This window comes from Protopterus annectens, chromosome 4.part0 (genome assembly GCF_019279795.1).
Source record: "Protopterus annectens isolate FY-2018-M chromosome 4.part0, PAN1.0, whole genome shotgun sequence".
NCBI lineage: Eukaryota > Metazoa > Chordata > Ceratodontiformes > Protopteridae > Protopterus > Protopterus annectens.
In genome coordinates, this window is record NC_056733.1 from 701,461,015 (window position 1) to 701,482,400 (window position 21,386).

Sequence of the window (21,386 nt, forward strand, 5' to 3'; positions counted from 1 at the left end):
AGACACTCACACAAAATAAGAAAGTTTATCCATATCATGTCGTCTAAACACTTGTTACGTTCACATTCTACCTTACTTACCTCTAGGTATAATTTTCTACTATAGCCGGTTTCTGCACAACTTGCACATAATTTTCTCTACTAAAACATATATGTGTGCATCATTGATATTGCCTGTAGTTTCTGTGAATACTGCCACTCCTCTTAATCCGCCTTTACCCCATTTTGTTTCTTCTTGCCATCATCCTGTAACCTGTACCTATTACTTCTGAGACTTGTACTGATCCACATCTGTACTATCTTTACATGTCCTTACCTGAACTATAAAATAAGATTACTTTATAATTAATGTTTCTTCTAATAGCGCTACATTCTACAATAAATGATACTTATTACTGGGCTAGTGATAGTCCCCTATAGTAAATGTTGTGCAATAAACTATACCCAAGCTGAGGTACAACTCTGCAAATGTAAATATAGGTGTATAGCTGCATTCTAGTCCTAACACAAACTCTTATAGGTTCATGGTTATACACTAGGCTAACAACTACTAGGGCCTTTATAAGCTTATCCATGTAGTCCAACCTAATTGTGTCTGTGATGACCCCACTTTGGGCCAGTAATCAAGTAGACCAAATCCTCACCACTGACACTGTAGAGGGATGTTCACTTGGAACAAAAATAGATACACCCAGAATTTCCAGACGCAGCTCTCTGCATCAAGCACAATTTCTCTTAGGAGCACAAAGAGAACACACTCAGTCCAGGGTCTGGTTTCTCTGTCTGTCTCCCTGCAGGTCCCCAATAAATCTCCCTACTGGTACAGCTATATGGTTGAGACCTCGGTGAAATGTGTCCAAGTCAAGTCCTCCAGCACCCTCTCTGTGAAACCAGTGCTTCATGTCCCTGCTCCAAGTAGCTGACACACACACTTTGAGATTTGATTTTCATACACACACACACACACACACACACACACACGCACGCACACACACACACACACACACACACACACACACCTGGGAAAAGCTGGAACAAATTTACTGGATATGCTCCCTTCTGGGCAGACTATAAGGTAGTTACACTGCCGTCAGACACCCCAAAGTCAGGTACTCCAAGTGTCTTACAAGGGTACCAATTATACTGAGTGAAATTAATATGAATACAAATGGTAATGTTGACTAAACAGCCAGGCTTTCAGGAGTGGCCACAGGGTCAACAATAGGTGCAAGTACTCTCAAAGGTTAAAATATTCTTTAAAGGACCAGTTACAATGAAAAGTTTAAATATATTTCAATAATAAATAATAAAAGAACATAGTAATACTAAATATCTATTTACAATAAACACCAGTTTCATCACAGGAGATATTAAAAATAACACAGGTGGACAGGTTCACACAGTTACAGAAAAATACTTAACGAATCTCACTATATTTTCCTGACTGATCTAAAAAAATATTATTCCCTGTTTACTGACTAGAGCAAGACAAGATGAAGTTGGTGAGAGATCCTTTCTGTCAGGTTACAAAAACAGTGTGCCCTAAGACTTCAGTCTCAGCTAGTATTAAAACATAATTTTAGTGATGGATTACAGAAGGACATCACATACATCTGGTCATCTGACTTCTGGTTCCCATGCAACTCCCACTGCTAGACACTGTCTGGATTTAGCACATAAGTGTCAATAACACACACACATATAGACACACACACACAGTCTTGCTAAGATCTGCTGCAGCTCCTGGAAGTCATAAAAACAAGTTAAAACCTCCACCCTTCCAGAGTAGGAATTAGTTCACCCCAATGACAATGCAGAAAGCGTCCTAGGATAGACTTTTTGTGTCTGGTTGCACTGAGAACTGTAAGATAACATTTTATGGCCTAAATTAAGTAATTTAACTTCTTACTATTTTCCAAAGTCAGGTGGATTGAGATTAACCTTTTCTTTTCCAGTATCTTCTGTCGCAATATATACATTTCAGCTGTTTCAATAAGACATGTACATTTCTTCGTCTGTCCCATGACACAGTGTTAATACATTTCAGCACAAGCACCTGAACAAATCATTCAAACAACATATAATTATTTACAAAACTCCAACTAGCTGTGCTGGCATATGTTACACATCCACTGCCCTACTTCTCCTTGCATAGCTGGCAATACCTCACATCAACACGTTGTCTTTATGCATAACGGACATTTATTAGGAGATATGTTAGGATGTTTCTAGAGGTTAAGTGGAGGGCATGTTAGTTTGGGCATTACTATATTTTTAGCCATAACTACAATGGATTAAGTCTAGCTCACAAATGCTTGCTGCCTGGTTGAACCTGTATAACAAATGTCTACTGACTGTGTATATACCAACTTCTATTGCATGTGTGCATATACTAACATTCCAGAAATTATTATGCCATCCACAAACAATAGTATTTTTTCTTGCTTCCACTTCCAACCATACTGTTGTATATTTGCATCTTTTATTTTCATTAATAATGGCTCTTTATATATTGGAAACAAAGAAGACATCACTGGATTTATCTTCCAGACAAGCAATTTGTCAAACAAAATAACCCCCAACACTTTTACACACACCCCAATAGTATTGTTTCTTGCTTCCACTTCCAACCATACTGTTGTATATTTGCATCTTTTATTTTCATTAATAATGGCTCTTTATATATTGGAAACAACAAATGGAAAAGAAGACATCACTGGATTTATCTTCCAGACAAGCAATTTGTCAAACAAAATAACCCCCAACACTTTTACACACACCCCCATTTAAGGCCCTGTATATGTCTTCCTTATTAATTCAATTATTTTTATAGCAAATACAAACCTTGCTATTACCCTACTCATATAGTCCCAGCCTACCCTATCAAACATTTTCTCTGCAACCAGGCTTACCAACAGAAATGGTCAGTTTTGTCTTCTGCAGTTTTCTGAATCATGAGTTATATTATTGATGTCAGATGTCTAATTCCCATCATATATTCACATTAATAGAGGACCAGTTATTATTTAACATTAAAATTAGTCTGTATGAAGCAGGACCTCTCCTTTCTTTAGGTAAAACCAAAACAGCTGCTTTCTTTCAGGATGAAAGTATCTCCCTACATTCCAGACATTATTAAATGATTTATTCTATATCCTTATTAGTGTCTTTCCCCAAAACTTCTAAATTTATATGGATATGCCTTTGACCTTGATGACTTATCTGTAGCTTGATGGCTCACTCACTGACAATGTTTTTCTTCCTTCTCTATATACACAATTAACTGTTGGGTCTCTGTCTCTACCAGCACTGGCATGCCCAGGTTTACCATGAAAATACTAACTTGTGAGAAGGCATAGCTAGCCAGCCATCTTTAAACATTCTAAATGTGCTCAGGAGTCCCACCATAAAGGACCATATATCTGCTGCAAACCTACAGCATCATATACTCAACGCTTCTTTCTAGCGAGTACTACTGACCCGACACTAAATCTATCTGACCAGCTTCCTTCATACACTCACTGTTCAATCAGGGGGTTCGATCTTGACCTTCATTCACTGCCTGTGCGGAGTCTGAATGTTTTTCTTTCATTTCTGCATGGGTTTTCCGTCATCCTTGGGGGAAGCTGGGTTTCGGAGATAAACGGTTAAAGAAATGACAACTAAATACTGTTTTACTCCCTAAGATGCCATGTTCCCAAATGCAGTCATGACTATTTTTTTTCATTTAACATTTGTTTACCGGGAAAGTCCGACTTGGAAACGCTCCAGGCACATGTCTGTGTAACATGGGAAGTAATCACAGGGACGACATGTAGACTCCGCACAGAAGGCACCCCAGCCGAAAATCGAACCGGAGAACTTCTTGTTCTTCTGGCTTTTTCCCGGTTAGGGGTCGCCACAGCGGATCACCTGTCCGCTCATGATTGGCAGTGGAGTTTTACGGGGTCGAGATGCCAGCCCGGCGCCCAACCTTTAGGGCCAATTTAGAGAGTCCAATCCACATACAGCATGTCTTCCGGATGTGGGAGGAAACCGGAGGAAGCCCACGCGCGACCACAGGGAGGACATGCAGACTCCGCACAGAAGGCCCACAAGCCAAGGATCGAATCGCAGAACCTCTTGCTGTGAGGTGGCAACGCTAACCGCTGCACCACCGTGGCCGCCCCGAACCAGAGAACTTCTGGTTATGAAGCAATAACCCTACCGCCGCACCACTATGCTGTTCAACTACTAAAACTCTAAGCACACTGACACTCCCACTTTCAGTGTCCTATGCCTGGTAGCATGTGGAGAAACCTCCCCTCAAAGCACATAATTAACAAAATTACCGTTTCTCGCTGCAATACGGTTTACCTTACATTCTACTGTAATATAACAAATTTCTAACTCATAACTCTGCATTCAGCAGTTAAACGGGGCACTTTACGATAAATCATTTGTTCTCAGTCTTCCAGACTGCTTGCACAACAATGTAATGTTTAACAGACTTTGCATCAGTTCCCAGAATGAATAAATTTGATTCCCAAACACAAACTCGTACTGTCCAGAAACTGTGCTACGTTTGGCCTAGGAATGATCGTTAAAAACTGAACTAATTAAAAAATAAGCAGGCTGTATCACTTTATTTACTAACAGTAAATTGGAAGGTGAAGAATGAATTACATACATACATACAAGGATGCAGCCAGACATAGTCTGTGTATTTAAATGATTACATTTGTTCCTGAAATTCTCTCAGAAATGTTGTAGCTTACTGAAGCCAGACTATTCCTACAGCTGTGTAAAATAACCTGTCTCACTGTACACAATGTGATCATTGATAGGACTTCTCTGGAAAAAAGAAAAAAAACATCCTTTATTACACCTGTAGGAGACAACTTTGAAAAGTATGTATACATTTATTAAGCTTATGGTGACATCGGGACATTATGAAACTAAGTGCAAAATGAAGTTTTCTGGTTGTTCCTGGATGCCTAGCAGTATGCTATGAAGTGCATTTAGAGACGTGTCCCGAACTTTTCAAAATTCTTACTTAATGTACAGGTGACATGGATATGGCAAACTTTAGACCACAAACGTAACCAGTAATTTATATTTTGTACTCAAGGGCCAGACTTTTGCATGTCCCACCCATCTGACATTTGGAAAATGATACAGTACAAGAAATGATACGATAACCCCCAAGCGTTGCACTCTGTAATCAAAGATTAGGGTTGCCACCTTTTCAAATGCCCAAAGTGAGACATTTTTTTGTAGAAACGTCAGATTTTGCAGGGCAAAACATACCCACAGCCAGTACAAAGGACAGAACTTCACTTTTTTGCCTAAATAAAAGCTTATTCTTGTAGCATTTTAGTTGCTTAATCTGCTTCTTACAACATTTAGGTGTTTCAGATACAAAATAACTGTTTTATGCAACTATTAAAGAAAATATAGATTTTTTATCCTAAAATCTCAGGACATTTGTCATTTTTTTTTTCAATTTTTTTTGCAGGACACAGTTGCCCAAAGAGAGTTCCTCACAAAGTGGGATCGGTAGTAACCCTATCAAAGATATACCAGTTTTAGAAGATAATTCATAGCCCTGTAAGAATGCCAGGCTCAGATAAATGCTACACATGTTTTAGACAGTTCTGGATACTTATGATTGTATATCCCATAATTTTTCTGAGCTGTCTGAAAAATGTATTAATGCACGTACACAAACACACGCCTGGCTACACCCTTGTTTTAGAGAGCACCATACCCCTCACTAAAACACAAATTATACAAACTTCGAGTGCCTACTCTAAAAAGTTCACCCAGTTTTCATTTGCTTAATACAAGGTTTATGTAGGTATTAAAGTGGCATACAATAATGATGCCCCTTTTTCTTTATGAGACTAATATGTGAAGGGCGGGCACATCTCTTCAATTATTCGTTCAACAATCAGGGACAAAGCCAAAATAATTGGGGGGGGGGGCAATTAGGGATTAAAAAATACTAATTTAACTGATTTAGATAGTTAATAGAGCATCAGGCAGTCTGGGAAAATAACTATAATGTCCATTGCCTAGAGCTTTTGACTGAGTGTAATTCTCGCTGATTTACCAGAAAAAATATTATTATTGTTGTCATTATTATTATTACAACTACTAATACGATGGGCACGGCAAAAATGAGACATAATCAGGCACGTTCTGTAAAATAAGAAGCTCTTGACAGATACTTGGCCACCGGAGTCTTAGAAAGCAAAGCACCCAGCAAGCAGAGAGTGTTAACAAAATAAGAACCTTCGCCACATTTAGCCATCCCTAGGTCAGCAATGGGCAATACATACAGATACAAATTCATGCAGCATAACATAATTACCGTTGCAAAGGTTCATAAACTCCAGCTTGAAAGGGATGTTGTTGATTTTGGCAAATATAAAGACAGAACGGCAAGGCTGGGACAGCAAGTCCAGATACAGCTGCACAACCATACTGGTGGGTTAGGATCCTTCTACTCCAAAACCAGAAAACTTGAAACTCCAAGCTCCTGCAGAGCAAAATCCGATAATACAGGAAACAACTCCTGCAGATATCAGCAAAAAAGTAACAAAGTATGGAAAGTGCATATACGTAATACAAAGCTGTGGGCAGTACCTTTGAAATCAACGCCTATAAAACTCGGGCCCGCCTCCTCCGTGCTGACCCTTCAGGTCCTTGAGTTCAAAACTCGCAATCAGCACGTCACCATTTAAGTATTGTGCGTGCTTTTCTCGCCTTTTAAACGTGAAGAATCGTGATAGAATAATATGAGTTTTTCAATTGTTACCTCACCAACGGACACACAAAATATGAGGAAATTCCATTTTTTTCGCATGAATATTGCTATATGTAATAAAATATCGTGCCTGGGTTCAAGAGTTATAAAATATTCATTTCTGTACAAACTATTGGAAAGATGTTTTGAAAAATATACTAATTGGGGTACACTGAGTATGCCTGGCTACACCGAACTTCTAAACATTTTTAGCGCAAGAATGCCGAAGAAAGCAGATATTAAATATTGATCTTACAGTCTTAGAAAGTTCCTAAAATAATATTTTATGTTATCGTGCAGTTACTGAATAGTATGAAGCTCAAATGTCAACTTGAACTTTCAGGAAACAACAGATTTCAGGAGGAACGAGTCAAAGATTTGAGGCACAAATCCGGACATTCTGCGAAATTCAGAGGTCGCCTTTGAAGTCATTAAATGACCAAATAATGACATATATTTGAGTTTCAGACTTCACATCCTTCAAAAATGTATACTAACACAAATCATATTATTCTAGCAGCTTTCTAAGTTTATAAGAGCAATATTTAAAACCTGTCCCTATTTTTGGGCCTTTACCCCATATTATTTAGGCTATGTCCAGATTTCTTGCACTAAGAGGTTGAGAGGTACAGCTAAACTGTTGTTTTAGACAGAAGGATGCTACCCAGAAAAAGAAAAAAAAAATCACATAAACTTTGGGATCCCGAGCAAACAAACTGCATTTACTGACGACAGTAAAAAATTGTTTTCCACAAACCACTTAGCTGTGTCTGATACTGTAAAATGTCTTTGATTTTGCTTTATATTTTTGGTCTGTTCATAAAACATGAAGCTTTTGGGCAAACTGTGGAGGAGTGCGGTCACTAACGACAAATATTTGAATTTGAAACTTCACGTCCTTCAGAAAATGAGAGTGAAGCTTATTATTGTAGGAATTTTATAACTATGTAAAGATGATATTTAAAATCTATCCCTGATGTTGCACCTTCACCTCACATCATGTTTTGCTCTAATCCCGATTCTTGGGTGAAAAGGTTCCCCACTGCGACGCCAAAAAGTCACCACTGCCTCACTAGTGAATAGCTAGGTGTTTAGGTACACTACAGTTGTGGTAACTCAACTGTACAATTGTGGGAAAGCTCTGTACAACAGCAGGGGTCTACTTACAGGGTTTTACAGAAGTTAAAGTCCCAAGACCACCTCACCACATTACATATTATTCTACCAGCACAAGCTGGTTTTAAATTATGTGCATCATGCTGATCGCTGATGCAGTAGCCTTAACTCTACGGGTTATATCCTGTTCCTGACAGCTTCCAAAGTTTCAGGCCACCTTCCATGTGCCCAAACTACCAAGCCGCTTGAGCTGAGCTGACTGAAAGACAAGTTTGCGCACAAAACCCTTCAGAGCTTTACTGCTGCAGAAGAGTACAGGAGGCTTGAGGCTTTCAAGAACTGACGGTCAACATCTGCTTTCCTTTGCTGGGCAGATACATTCTCTTTTGGGGGGGGGGGGGCTTCCCTTTTCTTAATTTATCAATGTTTTATTACTTTCATTTTCTGGAAAGTTATTTTAAAACTAGGAGTGTTGTATTGTAATGGACTGCCTTGACATTCTAATGTGCTTTAAATGGAGCACTCTTTTTTTTTTTTCTGTCAGTTAAAAATTAGTGTTAACTAACTGAAAACATATTTTCTGTGGAAAAATTGTGTTTTATTTTTCCTTGGTACTGTGTTTTTTTTCTATTAAAAAAGCAACTTTTGTGGTCTGGTAGTTTTACTGAAATTTGCTGCTTGTCTTCCCCTGGAAAGAGGCAACATTTTCAACTTGACACAGACTACCAATCCCACAATCGGTCCTTCTTCCAGCTACAGAAAGAAAAAGGTTAAACAAACAGCCTTTGCCACCACAGCAGGCTAGCGATATGCCTCAGCCACAGGTGGTTGACTCTGCTGTGGCCACTTGTTGTACCTCAAACCACTCATATTTTACCCCAAATTCCTCTGGTGCAGGAGCACCCACAGCCACTATCGATGGGGGGAGGGGGATTTAACCACAACCTTTGCAGATGTTGGAGCCCTCTCAGTGGGCAAGGGAGAGCCACTCTTGTTGGTCCTGGAAGAGAAGATTTCCTCTGTTGTGTCATTGTGCCCATCCCTTGGGAAGCAGCGGCAATTAGTAACACAATTGGCTCCATTCTTCTTTATATCAGAGAGAAAATCAAGCACGTTTAATTTAATTTCCTTAAACAGGAGTAGTTTACTGGAATGACTCGGGGTTTAATTCAGGCTATTGATCCTTCTTGTAAAGTAGTTTCTGGTAATGAAAGAGGGATTCCTCTTTTCCTAAAGATATTTAAGATTCTGAATCTGAACAGGACAATGCAGGGATGGATTCCGTCTTTTTCCTCAGATTTCTGATTCAGACTCAGAGGAGAGCTCAGTTTTTGATTCTCCCTATGGTGGTTTCTCTTTTTCCGAGGCTGTTGCTAGAATGTTCCATTGTTTTCAACAGGAGACCAATGATGTTTCTCAGTCCCTCAGAAAATAATATTAACTGTAACAGAAGGATTTTCTAGCACCTACACCCATTCCTCCTGTTCTGTCTGTTTAAGAGGACGTGTGACTTACTGTCTGTAATTTTTCTGAAAGTCAGCCAGCTGCCCCCAAAAAGGAAGACAGGACATGGAAAATTCCTCACTCTTAAATTTTTAAAAACTTTTCCCAAACCTGACTCACCAGCTATACCCATAGTTAATTCCACTGCTACCTAAACCCTTATGGGAAAATTATTGAGGTATGCGAAAAAAATGTGTATACTTCTGCAACTTTGATTTTCAGAATTCTGAATTGTCGAGTTAAAGTCTGTTTTGACAAATTGTGAAAATATAAGGAATGTTTTATCAGCCGTTTCTTCTTGTGAGGAAAGCTCTTCTTTAAATGACTTAGTTTCTTCTATTGCACAGGCCACTTCTCATTGTTTACAGTATGTGTATGACTTTCTTACTTCTTCCAGGGTTATGGTTACCGATACTGTTTTAAGGAGGTTTGCATGGCTGCATTCTCAAAACCTTCTAGATGATGTTAAAAAAATGAGATTTTAACTTCTCCATTGCATAGCAATTTAGTGCTTGGGCCCTGTGCTAAAGAGATGACAAAAAAGTATGATGAAATGAGCAAGCCGATCCAGGGAATCTCTAAGAATTTTCAGCCCCCCTTCTACAAATTGTTCAAGGAATTTTCTTTCTCCTCGTCCAATTTTGGCAAAAAAAAAAAAAAAAAGAATAAACGGTCTCAACAGAATTCAGGTAAACAGACATTTAAGAAGAAATGGCAAGGGGGTTTCAAAAAGAAGTCTCAAATCTCCCAAATGAAGGACAGTCCCAACAAGTCTGAATGACTATTCAAAAGACCTTATGAGCCCCGCCCACCCTGGCAGCCCCTTTTTTCTTCCAGAAAATCTGAATCTCCATTTTCTCTTTGGCAACAGATTGTTTCAGACAAATGGGTTCTAAAAATCATTCATCAAGGTTACAGATGGCAGTGTGAGGAAATTCCTTCTTTCCAGGGTGCCATTCCTCACCCCGCAGATCAGACTCTTATGTTTCCACCTGCTCTTCATCACATGCTGTCACATGGAATGACAGAACCAGTTCCTCCCTCCCAGGTGGGAATGAGTTTTATTCAAATATAGTCCTAGTGCCAAAGAAAGAAAATGTATGAAGACCATTTCTCGCTCTTTCTTTCCTAAACCTGTTTGTGATAGTACCCACATTTTCAAAATGATGTCACGTCACAAGGCATTACCTCTTCTTCCTCTTTCGAGTTTCATGGTAACACTAGACTTAAAAGATGCTCATCACATCCCTATTCATCCAGACTTCAGACATTTCTTAAGGTTTTGTGTGTTGGATCACATTATCAATTCTCTGCCTTACCCTTTGGACCATCCATTGCACCAAGAGTGGTCACAAAGTGCCTAGGTCCTGTTATAGTTCATTGTAGGCTTCAGAGTATCCACATTGTTCCATATTTAGACAACATGCTTATCTTTGCAAAGTCTTTTTCAAAATGTAAGGAATCTCTCTCTCTTGGGTGACAGATCACATACAAGCTGGGATTCCAACAGAAATTCAAATGTTGTTCTTCACTCCTTCACACAGGATTGTGCTCCTGGGTTGTCAACTAGACACTTCAGTTCAAAGAGCTTTTCATCCACAGGAAAATAAAATAGAGTTTATTTAGATCTGTTTCTAAGATTTTCTTTCAGACTTAAGTCACTGTGAGGGAATACCTTATGATTTTTGGCTCTCGTGACATCTATGATTCTCATCATACCCCTGGCAAGACTCCAGATGAGAAGGGTAAACTAGTATCTGAAATCTGTTTAGTGTCAGCATCAACACCCTGCAGCTTTTCAAATCCCACTATTGGGGTTTGTCAGAAGAGACCTCCTTTGGTGGAGACAACGGATATCCTTAAATCAAGGTCTCCCCTTCTCCCTCCTGCTCTAAAGCAGTCACCACAGATGTTTTGACCTTGCATGGGGAGCAGTCTCTAGAGAGATATAAGTGCAGGGGGTGTGAGACACCAAGGACAGATGCAGGCACATAAATATCAAGGAGATGCTGGCCCTGATCAAGACACTCAACTCTCTGAACCATCTTTGTTCTTTGGGACCTCTTCAAATGGTTACAGACAATATCACAGCCATGTGGTACATCAATAAGCAAGGGGGAGCCAGATCATGCCCTCTTTGCAGACTAGCCATGTTAGCTTGGGCTACAGCTGCACAGCGCATTCTCACCCTGCAGTTAGCCTACATTCCATCAGAGCAAAACTGTGTGGCAGACAAGCTGAGCAGAACCAAGGCAGACCCTCACAAATGGAAACTAGATCAGGGTAGTCTTCCAAGATTTGATCCATCTAGAGGGAGTCCCTGAAGTAGACCTCTTTGTCTCCTCACTGAACAATCAACTGGCAAAATTCTGTTCCAGGATTCCATGCAAGAAGACCTCAGTCAGATGCCTTTTATTTTCATTGGATATGAATATTCCCTGTATGCTTTTCCACTCTTTTCACTAATATCCAGGGTACTTCTGAAGATTCAGAAGGAGTCCCCCAAGATCAATTTGATGACTCCATTCTGCCCCAGGTGACTGTGGTTCTCCCTTCTTTTGGAAATGACCAGGGGCAGTTACTACACACTTCCTGACAGACTAGGTCTACTCACACAAGAATAGGGGTGTTTGATACTCCCCAACATCAGTCATCTTCACTTGGCTGCCTGGATGATAGGGTCTTAGTTCCTTTTAGTCACCTGTTTAATGAGGATGAGCAGCAGGTACTAATGGAGGCAAGAAAGCCTGCTACTAGAAAATCATACATTTTAAATATTCAGTTTGCTAACTGGAGTAGATCATTCATCCCTGTAGGTCATTTGCAGCCTCAGCCTGGGGCATATTGCAAAATTATATCATGCAGTCACATATTCATTTCTTATGTCACTCAATTATAATTATCAACACCTACAGATTGTTAGGCTACATGTAAGTTAGAAGTCAGACAGTTCAGTATAGTTAGCCCAAATGGTACCATGAGTATGTCATTTATTTACAATGTTTACAATTTGCTGATGACGAAAAATAGGAGGAAAAAAAGGAAGAAAAAATAATAAAGAGGCATTTACAAACTTCAAAATTAGATTTACTTTTATATATTGTGCTGTGAGGAATTTGGATATAGTGTTATTTAATCTGAGGTAATTGCATTAAGTTATGTCATTGGTTTTACAGTGCGTGCAAGCTGCACCTTTGAATAAGATTTTCTAAGTTTATCCTTAAATGTTGGGTAAAAGGTTACTAGTTTTAGGTTTGAGGGTGGGTTTCTCAAGTTTCTAGTCCTAAAACAGACAGGCAGAGGGTCTATGCAGTGTAACCCAGTCTCAGGCGTTCGAAGGTCAGTTATGGAGGGAGGAATAATCTGGGTTATAGTTTGATGTCTGCTGGGTTAGACGGCTAGAAGAAAGTATGAAAAGGCTTCCTGAATAAGTAGCTTAAACATTAGTGAGATGAGATCTACTTTTATTTTACATTGGATCGGGAACCATTTAACTTTTGCGAGAACTAGCCAGTAGTTTACAAATATTTTTGAGTTTAGTTTGTACAGCAGTGAGGTTCATTTTTCAGGATAAAGTAATTGATGTTAGTTTGTACCATAAATGGGCAAGGAGTAATGCTTTATCAATAGCCATCCCTTCTCGTGGAGATAGAAAGTACAAGATTTCCTTGCCCAGAAAAATTTAATTAATTTCGGCCTAAATTGTGTCTGTATGATTCTAGATGTTAAGGTGTTGATGCAACCAGATTTGCAGGTACATGAAGTATTGGACGGCCTCAGTGGAGGTTGGCTATCATGAAGTATGTGTCAGTTAGGAGGGTAGAGAGGACAGTTTTGTTTATGTACAGCTCAAATGGCTTAGTGGTAAATTGTTGTGGCTATGGTGTGCAGGGTCTTGGGTTCAAGACTTGCAAGGGTTGATTATTTGGTGGGAGGGTGGCCAAATGGTTAAGGTGTTTGCCTTACAAATGCAAGGTGAAGGGTTCAAGTCTCACAAGGGTGGATAGCCTAGTACTAATCTATGAACCTAAGAATATTTTGTTGGGAGGATGGCCTAATGGTTAAGGTGTTTGCCTTGCAAGCACAAGGTGCAGGGTTTGAGTCTCACAGGGGATAATTGGCTAGGCTTAAAATGTCTCACAAGGGCAGTTAGCTTAGTACTAATCTATGAACCTATGGATGCCAGAAATCATTACTTTAGTATTTTTGGTGTTCTGGATAAGTTTTTTTTATTAGTGAACCAATTAGATATTTAAAAGATGTGTGTCTCAAGTTGTTTAATTAATGTGCGGAAGTCGACCTGTAGATCACCATGTCATCTGTGTATTAGATGAATGGTCATTGTGGAATTTGTACAGGCAGTGAGTTTACAAAGAATGAGAATACTACTAGTGGAAAGATGGACATTTTGGGGTGCCTTTGGAGAGGGAAGCAGTGGTACAGGTTGAAATACATATATGGACTATAAAGTTTCTGTTAATAAGGAAGCCCTTAACTACAGGTTTGATTGCTTATTCTTGGATAAATTATTGAATTAAAAAATAAAGAGTTGCATACCAATCAAATGCCTTGGTTAAGGCAATGAAAATTGATCCAGTTAACTAACCTTTGCATACATTTTATAAGATTTCATCTATTATGGAGTATAGTGCAGTAATGGTTCTTCCTGATTAGAAGCTATGTCGGTTGAAAGAAAGCACGCCTTTGGCTTGGAAGTATTCAGAGATTCGAGCGTACATAAGATTTTCATTTATCTTCCCTATGGCCAGTAGGCTGGATATTGGATTGAAGTCACTTATGGAGGCAGGTTGGTTTTAGGATTTTAGGGACTGGTTTAATAATTACCAGTTTCTAAGTGCTAGGCATGGTGGTTTGAGAAAGGCAGGTGTTGTTAAAAGATCTTGAATGGTTGTAGTAGGTACTGCTTACAGGGGACATAAAGCAAAGGGAGTCCCTACTGGAATTTGACCAAACAGCTTTTCAGTGCATCTTTTAGTACATTTGAAGTAAAGTGGGGATGTATCGAGAAGGTTTAGGTATTTGGCTGAATAGAGCTAATAATGCTTTTGTTATTCATAAGTTTTGTCTGGCTTTAATGAGCTTCAATGATCTGTAGCATTTATTTTGTAAGTGTAAGTGGTTAATAATCCCAAGGCAAACACTCCACCAGGCAGCAATGACACCAATGTAGTCCAGTCAATCTTTTATTAATAAAAGATTAATTGGACTGCATTGGTGTCATTGCTGCCTGGCGGAGTGTTTGCCTTGGGATTATTAGTCTATCTGTGAACCATTTTAAGTGTAAGTGGTTAGTTAGGATCTTGATTGCTAAAGCTGGGTCAGAGATGATTACAGTAAGTAACTGCTTAGTTTCGGATAAGACATTTTTAGAGTTGCTGTCTTTTTTTGTTTTTGGGAAGGACAGAAATTAGTTTGGGTGAATTCTCTGAGGATGTATGATCGGAGAAAATTACAATACAGAAACCCTTATATATGAAGTAGAATGGTTAGTGGAGATATGTGGTTTGTGGTGCTTCATACTATAAAACCTAGGATAGAGTGATTTCTGGATTTGAAATTAGGTTGGTAGGCTTTTGTACAAGTTGTGTATGGCTTAGGTTGGTTGAGTAGTTTTGGATCCTAGTTTTAAGAGAACTGAGGAGATTCACATTAAGGTCACCTAGAATAATTATATTGTCAGAGAGTTTTAATTTTAATAAAATTTGATCAAGTAGGAGTTTGAATTTGTCAAATTTGCTGGGAGGAGGAAAGTTGCAAAATTAAGAAATATTACATAGGAGTTGTTTAGAATGAGTTTGTTAGCCATTTAAATTCTGTATAATTGCTGAATGTACTTTGTATGGGAAGGGATGCTTAATTAGAAATCAAGTACTATCCCTTGTTCGCTTTGCCAGGGCAAACACTAAAAGTATAGTTACAACCAGGGGAGTGATGATTTAGGTGGGCAGTATAATTTTTGAACTATGTCACTGTTATTCCCAAAACATTGGGATTATGGGTTTAAAGAAAGGATTTAAGTTGTTCCAGTTTTTTCATATATATTTGAATATCTCCAACATGAATTAATATAAATTTAATAGGAGTTTTCTTTTTGTTGGACAGTTAAATGAGAACCCACAGTACTGGGTATTATGTTGGCCAGAAATTATTTAGATATAGCTGAGGATAAATACACTATACAGTGGTGAGAAGCAGGGAAAACTGTAGGAATTTACACTTAATGTTTACAGGGGTAGGCTTTTTGGGGGATGTTGGATGTAAAGTGGGAGCTGCTGTGGATGTTGAAGGATGACATTTTTTGTTATAACTGTATGGGTGCAAAGTATGGCAGAAATGAGGTAGCCGAGTTAAATGTAGTGTAGAAAAGATGGCAAATTTTATTGTCATCGGTACTACTTGTGGATTGTAAGCTTTTGTTTGGATGATGGAAGCAAGCAGATGGGGTGACAGTGTAAATATGTCTCTCGTTTGGCTGAAATGGAGCAGAGGAGGAAGAAGTAGGCCCAACAGTAATAATGTGATTTATTAATAGTTTCAGTTTTTGACAGAAGTAAGATAACTTGTGATGTTTCTTTGTTTTAGTCGCAACGTGTTGGAGAAACAAATTGGTTGGATGGGGGGGGGGGTGCTGAAATGACAGAGGAATTGGAAAGCTGTTTTCTGTGAGAGTAAGAGGGAATTGCAAGTGAAGTGTGGTGGACTTATCATTCTGTCATTCCGTCAATTTTTTTCATAGTTGGTGATGCCTATATATATATATATATATATATATATATATATATATATATATATATATATATATATATATATATATATATTGCACAATGCCAAATGCTTGATTTGGCTTTAGCTGCATTAAATATTTTCTAGAAGGCAAAGCTTTGTAGTGCCTAATTTTCGCACATTGCAAGTGAAGTCTATCTGGTTTGCTAAATGATTAAACAATTTCTGTAGATGGTGACGTCCAGAATTGGAAACGATGGTTAGAATTTAAGTCATTCTTTTTAAGTGAAGGGGTTCAAATGGTGCATGGTCATTCAAAGCATGGAAGGCTAAGCAATGATCACCCCTTAGAAGTTTATGAGCTTTATGAGCTTTTAGTCAATGTGTACAACTAAGGGTACTAAGACCTGAGACCCTTTTGATGAGGAAACACTGAGGTGTATCAAGTTGGTATAGGTGCTTAGACATGTACATCATGAAGGGAACATTATATTCAATGATGGGCCTAATAATGGACTGATAAAGTGTGACTAAAATTTTAGTGGGCCCTGAGGAGATCCCTGAATGTTAAGCTGTGCAAGGCAGAAGGATTTTATATCCAAATTCAGACAAAGTAGTCAAAGGAGAGCTCATTATCAACAGCACTGCCCAAGTCCCTGATGACAGTCTCTGATTTAAGTGGAATGTTTTCTATATGATATTAAATTTACCAAATAACACTACCATTTCTTTACACTGAGGGTAAGCCCATGATTAACCCACTACACATTTATCTGGTCCGGCCCTTGCTGGACAAAGTGTCTAGCAGAATTTGATTTGACAAATACCCTCAGTTTGCAATCATCGGCAAACATGGTTAACTGCAGTCCCCTGACTTCAGCTTTTATGTCAGAGAAGCAAAGGATAAAAAAGGAGAGGGCCCAGGTTAGAGACATGGGATACCATCAGTGATGCTTTTCTGCCTAGAACTATTGTTCTAACCTTAATTACATGGACTCTGCCACAGAGCCAATTTGCAATCCAGCAAAATATGCACGAGTTACTGTTGAGTTAGGAGAGTGCCAAAAATGCCATTGTTGGGAACCATGTTGAAGGCCTTGGTAAATCTCCATATAAGCAGGATGAATATGCATGTCCTCGGTTATTATTTTGGTGAGCTCTGCTAGAAGAAACAGGCACGATATGTCTTTTATGAAGCCAAACTAGTGCATATCCAGAGATACAAGCACACTCATTGTTTCTTTGTTCAACTATAATACATTCTGTAGAATTGCAAGTAATACCTGTGAGAACAACAGGCTTGCAATTCTCAGAGTCAGTGGACGGACCAACTTCATGCAAAGGCATCACAACAGACATTCTCCACACCTTGGTGATGTAACCAGTGGAGGGACTATCTTTGTTTCTCCTTGCCATGCCTATGATTCTCTTAGTATTGTTGTTACTGGCGCTTTTCTCCCTAGTCCTTTGCTAAAACATGGGGATTCTTGTCAATAGATCAATGTCACTTTTGCTGAATGCCATTTCAGTGAAAATATTTTAGCAAAATTACTTTCAGTGAACGTAAAAAACCTGCACCCCCTCCCATGTGAGGGGATACTTTCACACCTCCAAACTTAAATATATATACTCTGGGATCACACAGCAGTGGAGAAAAGGGAATTCTTCACTATTGCTAAAGGTGATTTCCACAAAATTATTTTAATTGAAATGTAATTCAGTGAAAGTGGTGCACACAGAATGACACATTCTCGAAATGGGTAACATTGCCCAGTCGAACTTTCCTGGCAAAAAATTGTATTAAATAAATACATCAATATTATACTCATGAACCTCCAGGCTAAGAAGTGTCATTCTTGAGTATTTCATTTGGATTCTATTTCATATAATGGTACTGTAGAAAAAATAATGTGTTCCTTTTTCACTTTCATTGCTAATTAGTATTGTCTTATTTTAATCACATAGCTTCAGTAGGCACAAATGCCTGTTTTCAGGAGACCACTGTTTGATTTATTCAGTAAGTCAATGAGTTGTACTATTTAAAAGTAAGCGATATAATTAAATCCTGAACTAAAGGATAGAGAAAGACTCACTAGTTAGAAAAAGCCTCATTTCACCCTGAATTGTTAAAATACAAAAATAAATTGGACCAGTACTTTTGTGTCTTGTTGTCATGCACAAAATGGCTTTTAATATAGCATCTGCAAACACAGGTTATAGGTTCATAGGTGTTTACTTGGCTGATTACGTCAGGGGGACTTTTTAAGCCTGGCCATGCTTCCCAAATGTATCTGACAAATTTGGATACCACAGGTTTATTTAAAGGGGTATATGTAGGCTTAGGCATGGGTGGTCAAGCATTTACAGGTTGTCTCTGTTTACTAGAGACATTGACAGACCAGGGGTAAGTTTCCAGTTCCCCATCCACTATTCCAAGGTGCACTTGAATTGGCTTAGGGAGGAACTCTGCTTCACATGGATGGGAAGCCTGTTCCAGAAAAAGGGTAGTCTCTTGAGAAACGTACCTGTTCCTCCAATTTGTCCTGTTTATGTTGAAGATGTGGTTTAGGTTGCTAGCTCAGTAATTCTGATGGTATTTGTTTTGTAGATGTGCAACAGATCCATCAGAGAGGGGTCATAGAATGCTGTGTAGGCCACAAATAAATCACCTTTTTGTAGTCTGCAGGAGACTGAGTACTGGAATAGAGCTGAGAGACATTCTAGACAGGACATATTGTTTAGGCCCTGTGTTCTTTTTTTGTGAGGAACTTTTGTGGATGCTCCATTTGTGACATATGCTTGGTCAGGTACTTGCCAAAGAAGGTGTTGTACTCAGTTATGGGTCTGATGAGGGCCAAGTACAACAGAACAATGATATCCTTGAACAAATAATTCCTCTCATCTCACCTGAAAACAATCAGTCCCCGCATACTCGCAGATGAGCATTTCACTTCCCACATGTTCACAATTTGTCCCCCATACTCTCAGATTTGCATTTCACTTCTTGCATGTTCACAATCAATTTACCCATACTCTCAGATGTGCATTTCACATCCCACTGCTCACAATCAATCCCCCATACCTCTCAGATATGCATTTCACTTCCCCCCTAGTTGGAGGATGGCATAATGGTTAAGGTGTTTACCTTGCAGACACAAAGTGCAGGGTTTGATTCTCACATGGGGTATTCAGCAAGGCTTAAAATGACCCCCTAGGGCAGTTAGATGTGTATTAATCTGTGAACCTATGAATATTTACATCTTTGGAACAGGCTCCCCATCCATGTAAAGCAGAGTTCCTCCCTAACCCAATTAAAGTGCAACTTGGACAATTGAATGGGAAACTAAAAATTCATCCCTGGTTTGGCACCTATGTCTCTAGTAGACACAGGCAACCTATAAATGGTTCATCTTGCGTGCTTACACTTATCAAGGGTATCACTTTCTGTCTGCTCTACTTCTATGTCCACCTGCTGTCCACTGGTTCACAGATCATAGATGTCTCACTAGCATCAGATAACCAGCCACAACTGCTAAAACCTGTATGTTGCTAATATCAGGAATGTCATCATGCATGTCTTTTTAAATTAATAATATTAACAATAATAATGATGATCGTAATAGTAATAATAACACTTAACTGTCTGCTAGTAGGCAGTTAAAGCATGCTCTCTCAGACCTGAAGAACCTGTCCCCCAACCTGTTCCTGACCAGTCAGCATTAAGTAGACAGACATAGACATTCTTAACAGCAATTTAAAGCAAGGTTTACTCTGTTTCTTTTGTCTTTTGTCCCCAGGCCCAGGAACATTAGAAATTCTGTACACTCACACAAGTTACTGTGACCGGGTTTGTAGAAGGTACTGTATATAAGGTTTGTAGAAGGTACCATATATAGTGAAAGTACTATTGCAGCCATAAGCACCAGAGGTCCTGATTCATGTTCTTATTTCAGTAACTTTGGAAAGTATCGTCTGCCAGTAGAGACAAGTGAAGGGTCACTCTGCCAATACTGACACCAATGCCATGGTACTAGGAATGAGCCCATACCAGGCACAGCAGAAATGGCTAAATTACATCACTAATCAGGTCACTATTGAATACAGAAATACAAAAAAACTACATTGAAAATGCATGTACTTTACATTTATTTTTAACACAAATAAATATGAAAACTATATACTTAATGTATGCCATGGTGTACTTCATATATGGTAGGCTACATTCATAACTGTACATTGGATGTTTTTGTTACATATACACTGTGTTAATATTTTAAGCACAAATGCAAGCTAAATATGGAATTATATTTTTAAATTAACAATGTGGTTTTAAGTATAAAACAATTAATTTTAACCATATTGTGAAGTTCTTAGTTAAATTGTGTTATTTGCTCGTCTACACTTTGCCTGTTTGATTCACATTTTGAGAGGTACTAATTCATATTTAGGAGATGGTACGGTGAGAGTTATGGTATTCACTAATAAAATGCCCCAATAGCTTTTAAATAAAGTGGTAAAAATAAACCCTGGCATTTAAATTTTATTTTTACCTGCAGCAATCTGTGAGAAAATGTAAATGTAATGGTTACTGTAAAAAAGTTGATAGTTTTCAGGGGTATCACCAGAAGTCACCGTAAACTGTTGTACCACCACTCACCCAACATTTAGAAAAGTGCACATTTCCCTGAATGTTACCCCCTGTAGACCTAAGAAAATGTGCACTTAATTTGTAACTGTTGCCCCATACATTCATGAATAGCATGTTTCCACATAATTACTGTCTCTAACCAGATCTGTTTGCACACGTTAGTTTCAACAGTTCTAGATATTCTGGCTTGTTTTGTGCTGAACTGCCCAATGTTTTGCACTTGGAACTGACTACTGTACTGATCTCTCAGCACTAGGGATGGGACCATTTTAAGCTAAATGTGAGATTTGTGTTGCTTGCTAACAGGGTTTGTTTAGGTTTTGGGCTAGCTTATTTTCTCTTGCAGCAGAAAGGAAAAATTTGGGTGTTTATTTGCTAGATGCTAGTTAAGACTGAGTTTCTATTGGCTGTTCACTCTGTCATGCTTTGTTGTCCATCTACTCACCATGATAAGACAAGCCTGTACCAGGCCCCTGATCTATCAGGATAACATGCTGCTTGGGAAGAGAAATAAAACAGATACCTCTGAAATGGAGGACCTAATGTCAGGAAGAGGCAGTTGTTGGACAGAATAGTTTTTTGGTAA

General features: G+C 38.7%; 1 protein-coding gene across 1 annotated transcript in view; it reads right to left on the bottom strand.

The window, feature by feature from the left end:
• LOC122799542 (glutathione S-transferase theta-3-like) overlaps positions 1-6,585 on the bottom strand; it is a 128,329-nt gene extending 121,744 nt beyond the window's left edge. Inside the window, exon 1 of the mRNA XM_044068672.1 lies at positions 6,355-6,585. Coding sequence (XP_043924607.1) covers positions 6,355-6,466 — 112 coding nt within the window. The 5' untranslated portion in view covers positions 6,467-6,585. The remainder of the gene's footprint in view (positions 1-6,354) is intronic.
• Positions 6,586-21,386: the final 14,801 nt, after the last annotated feature.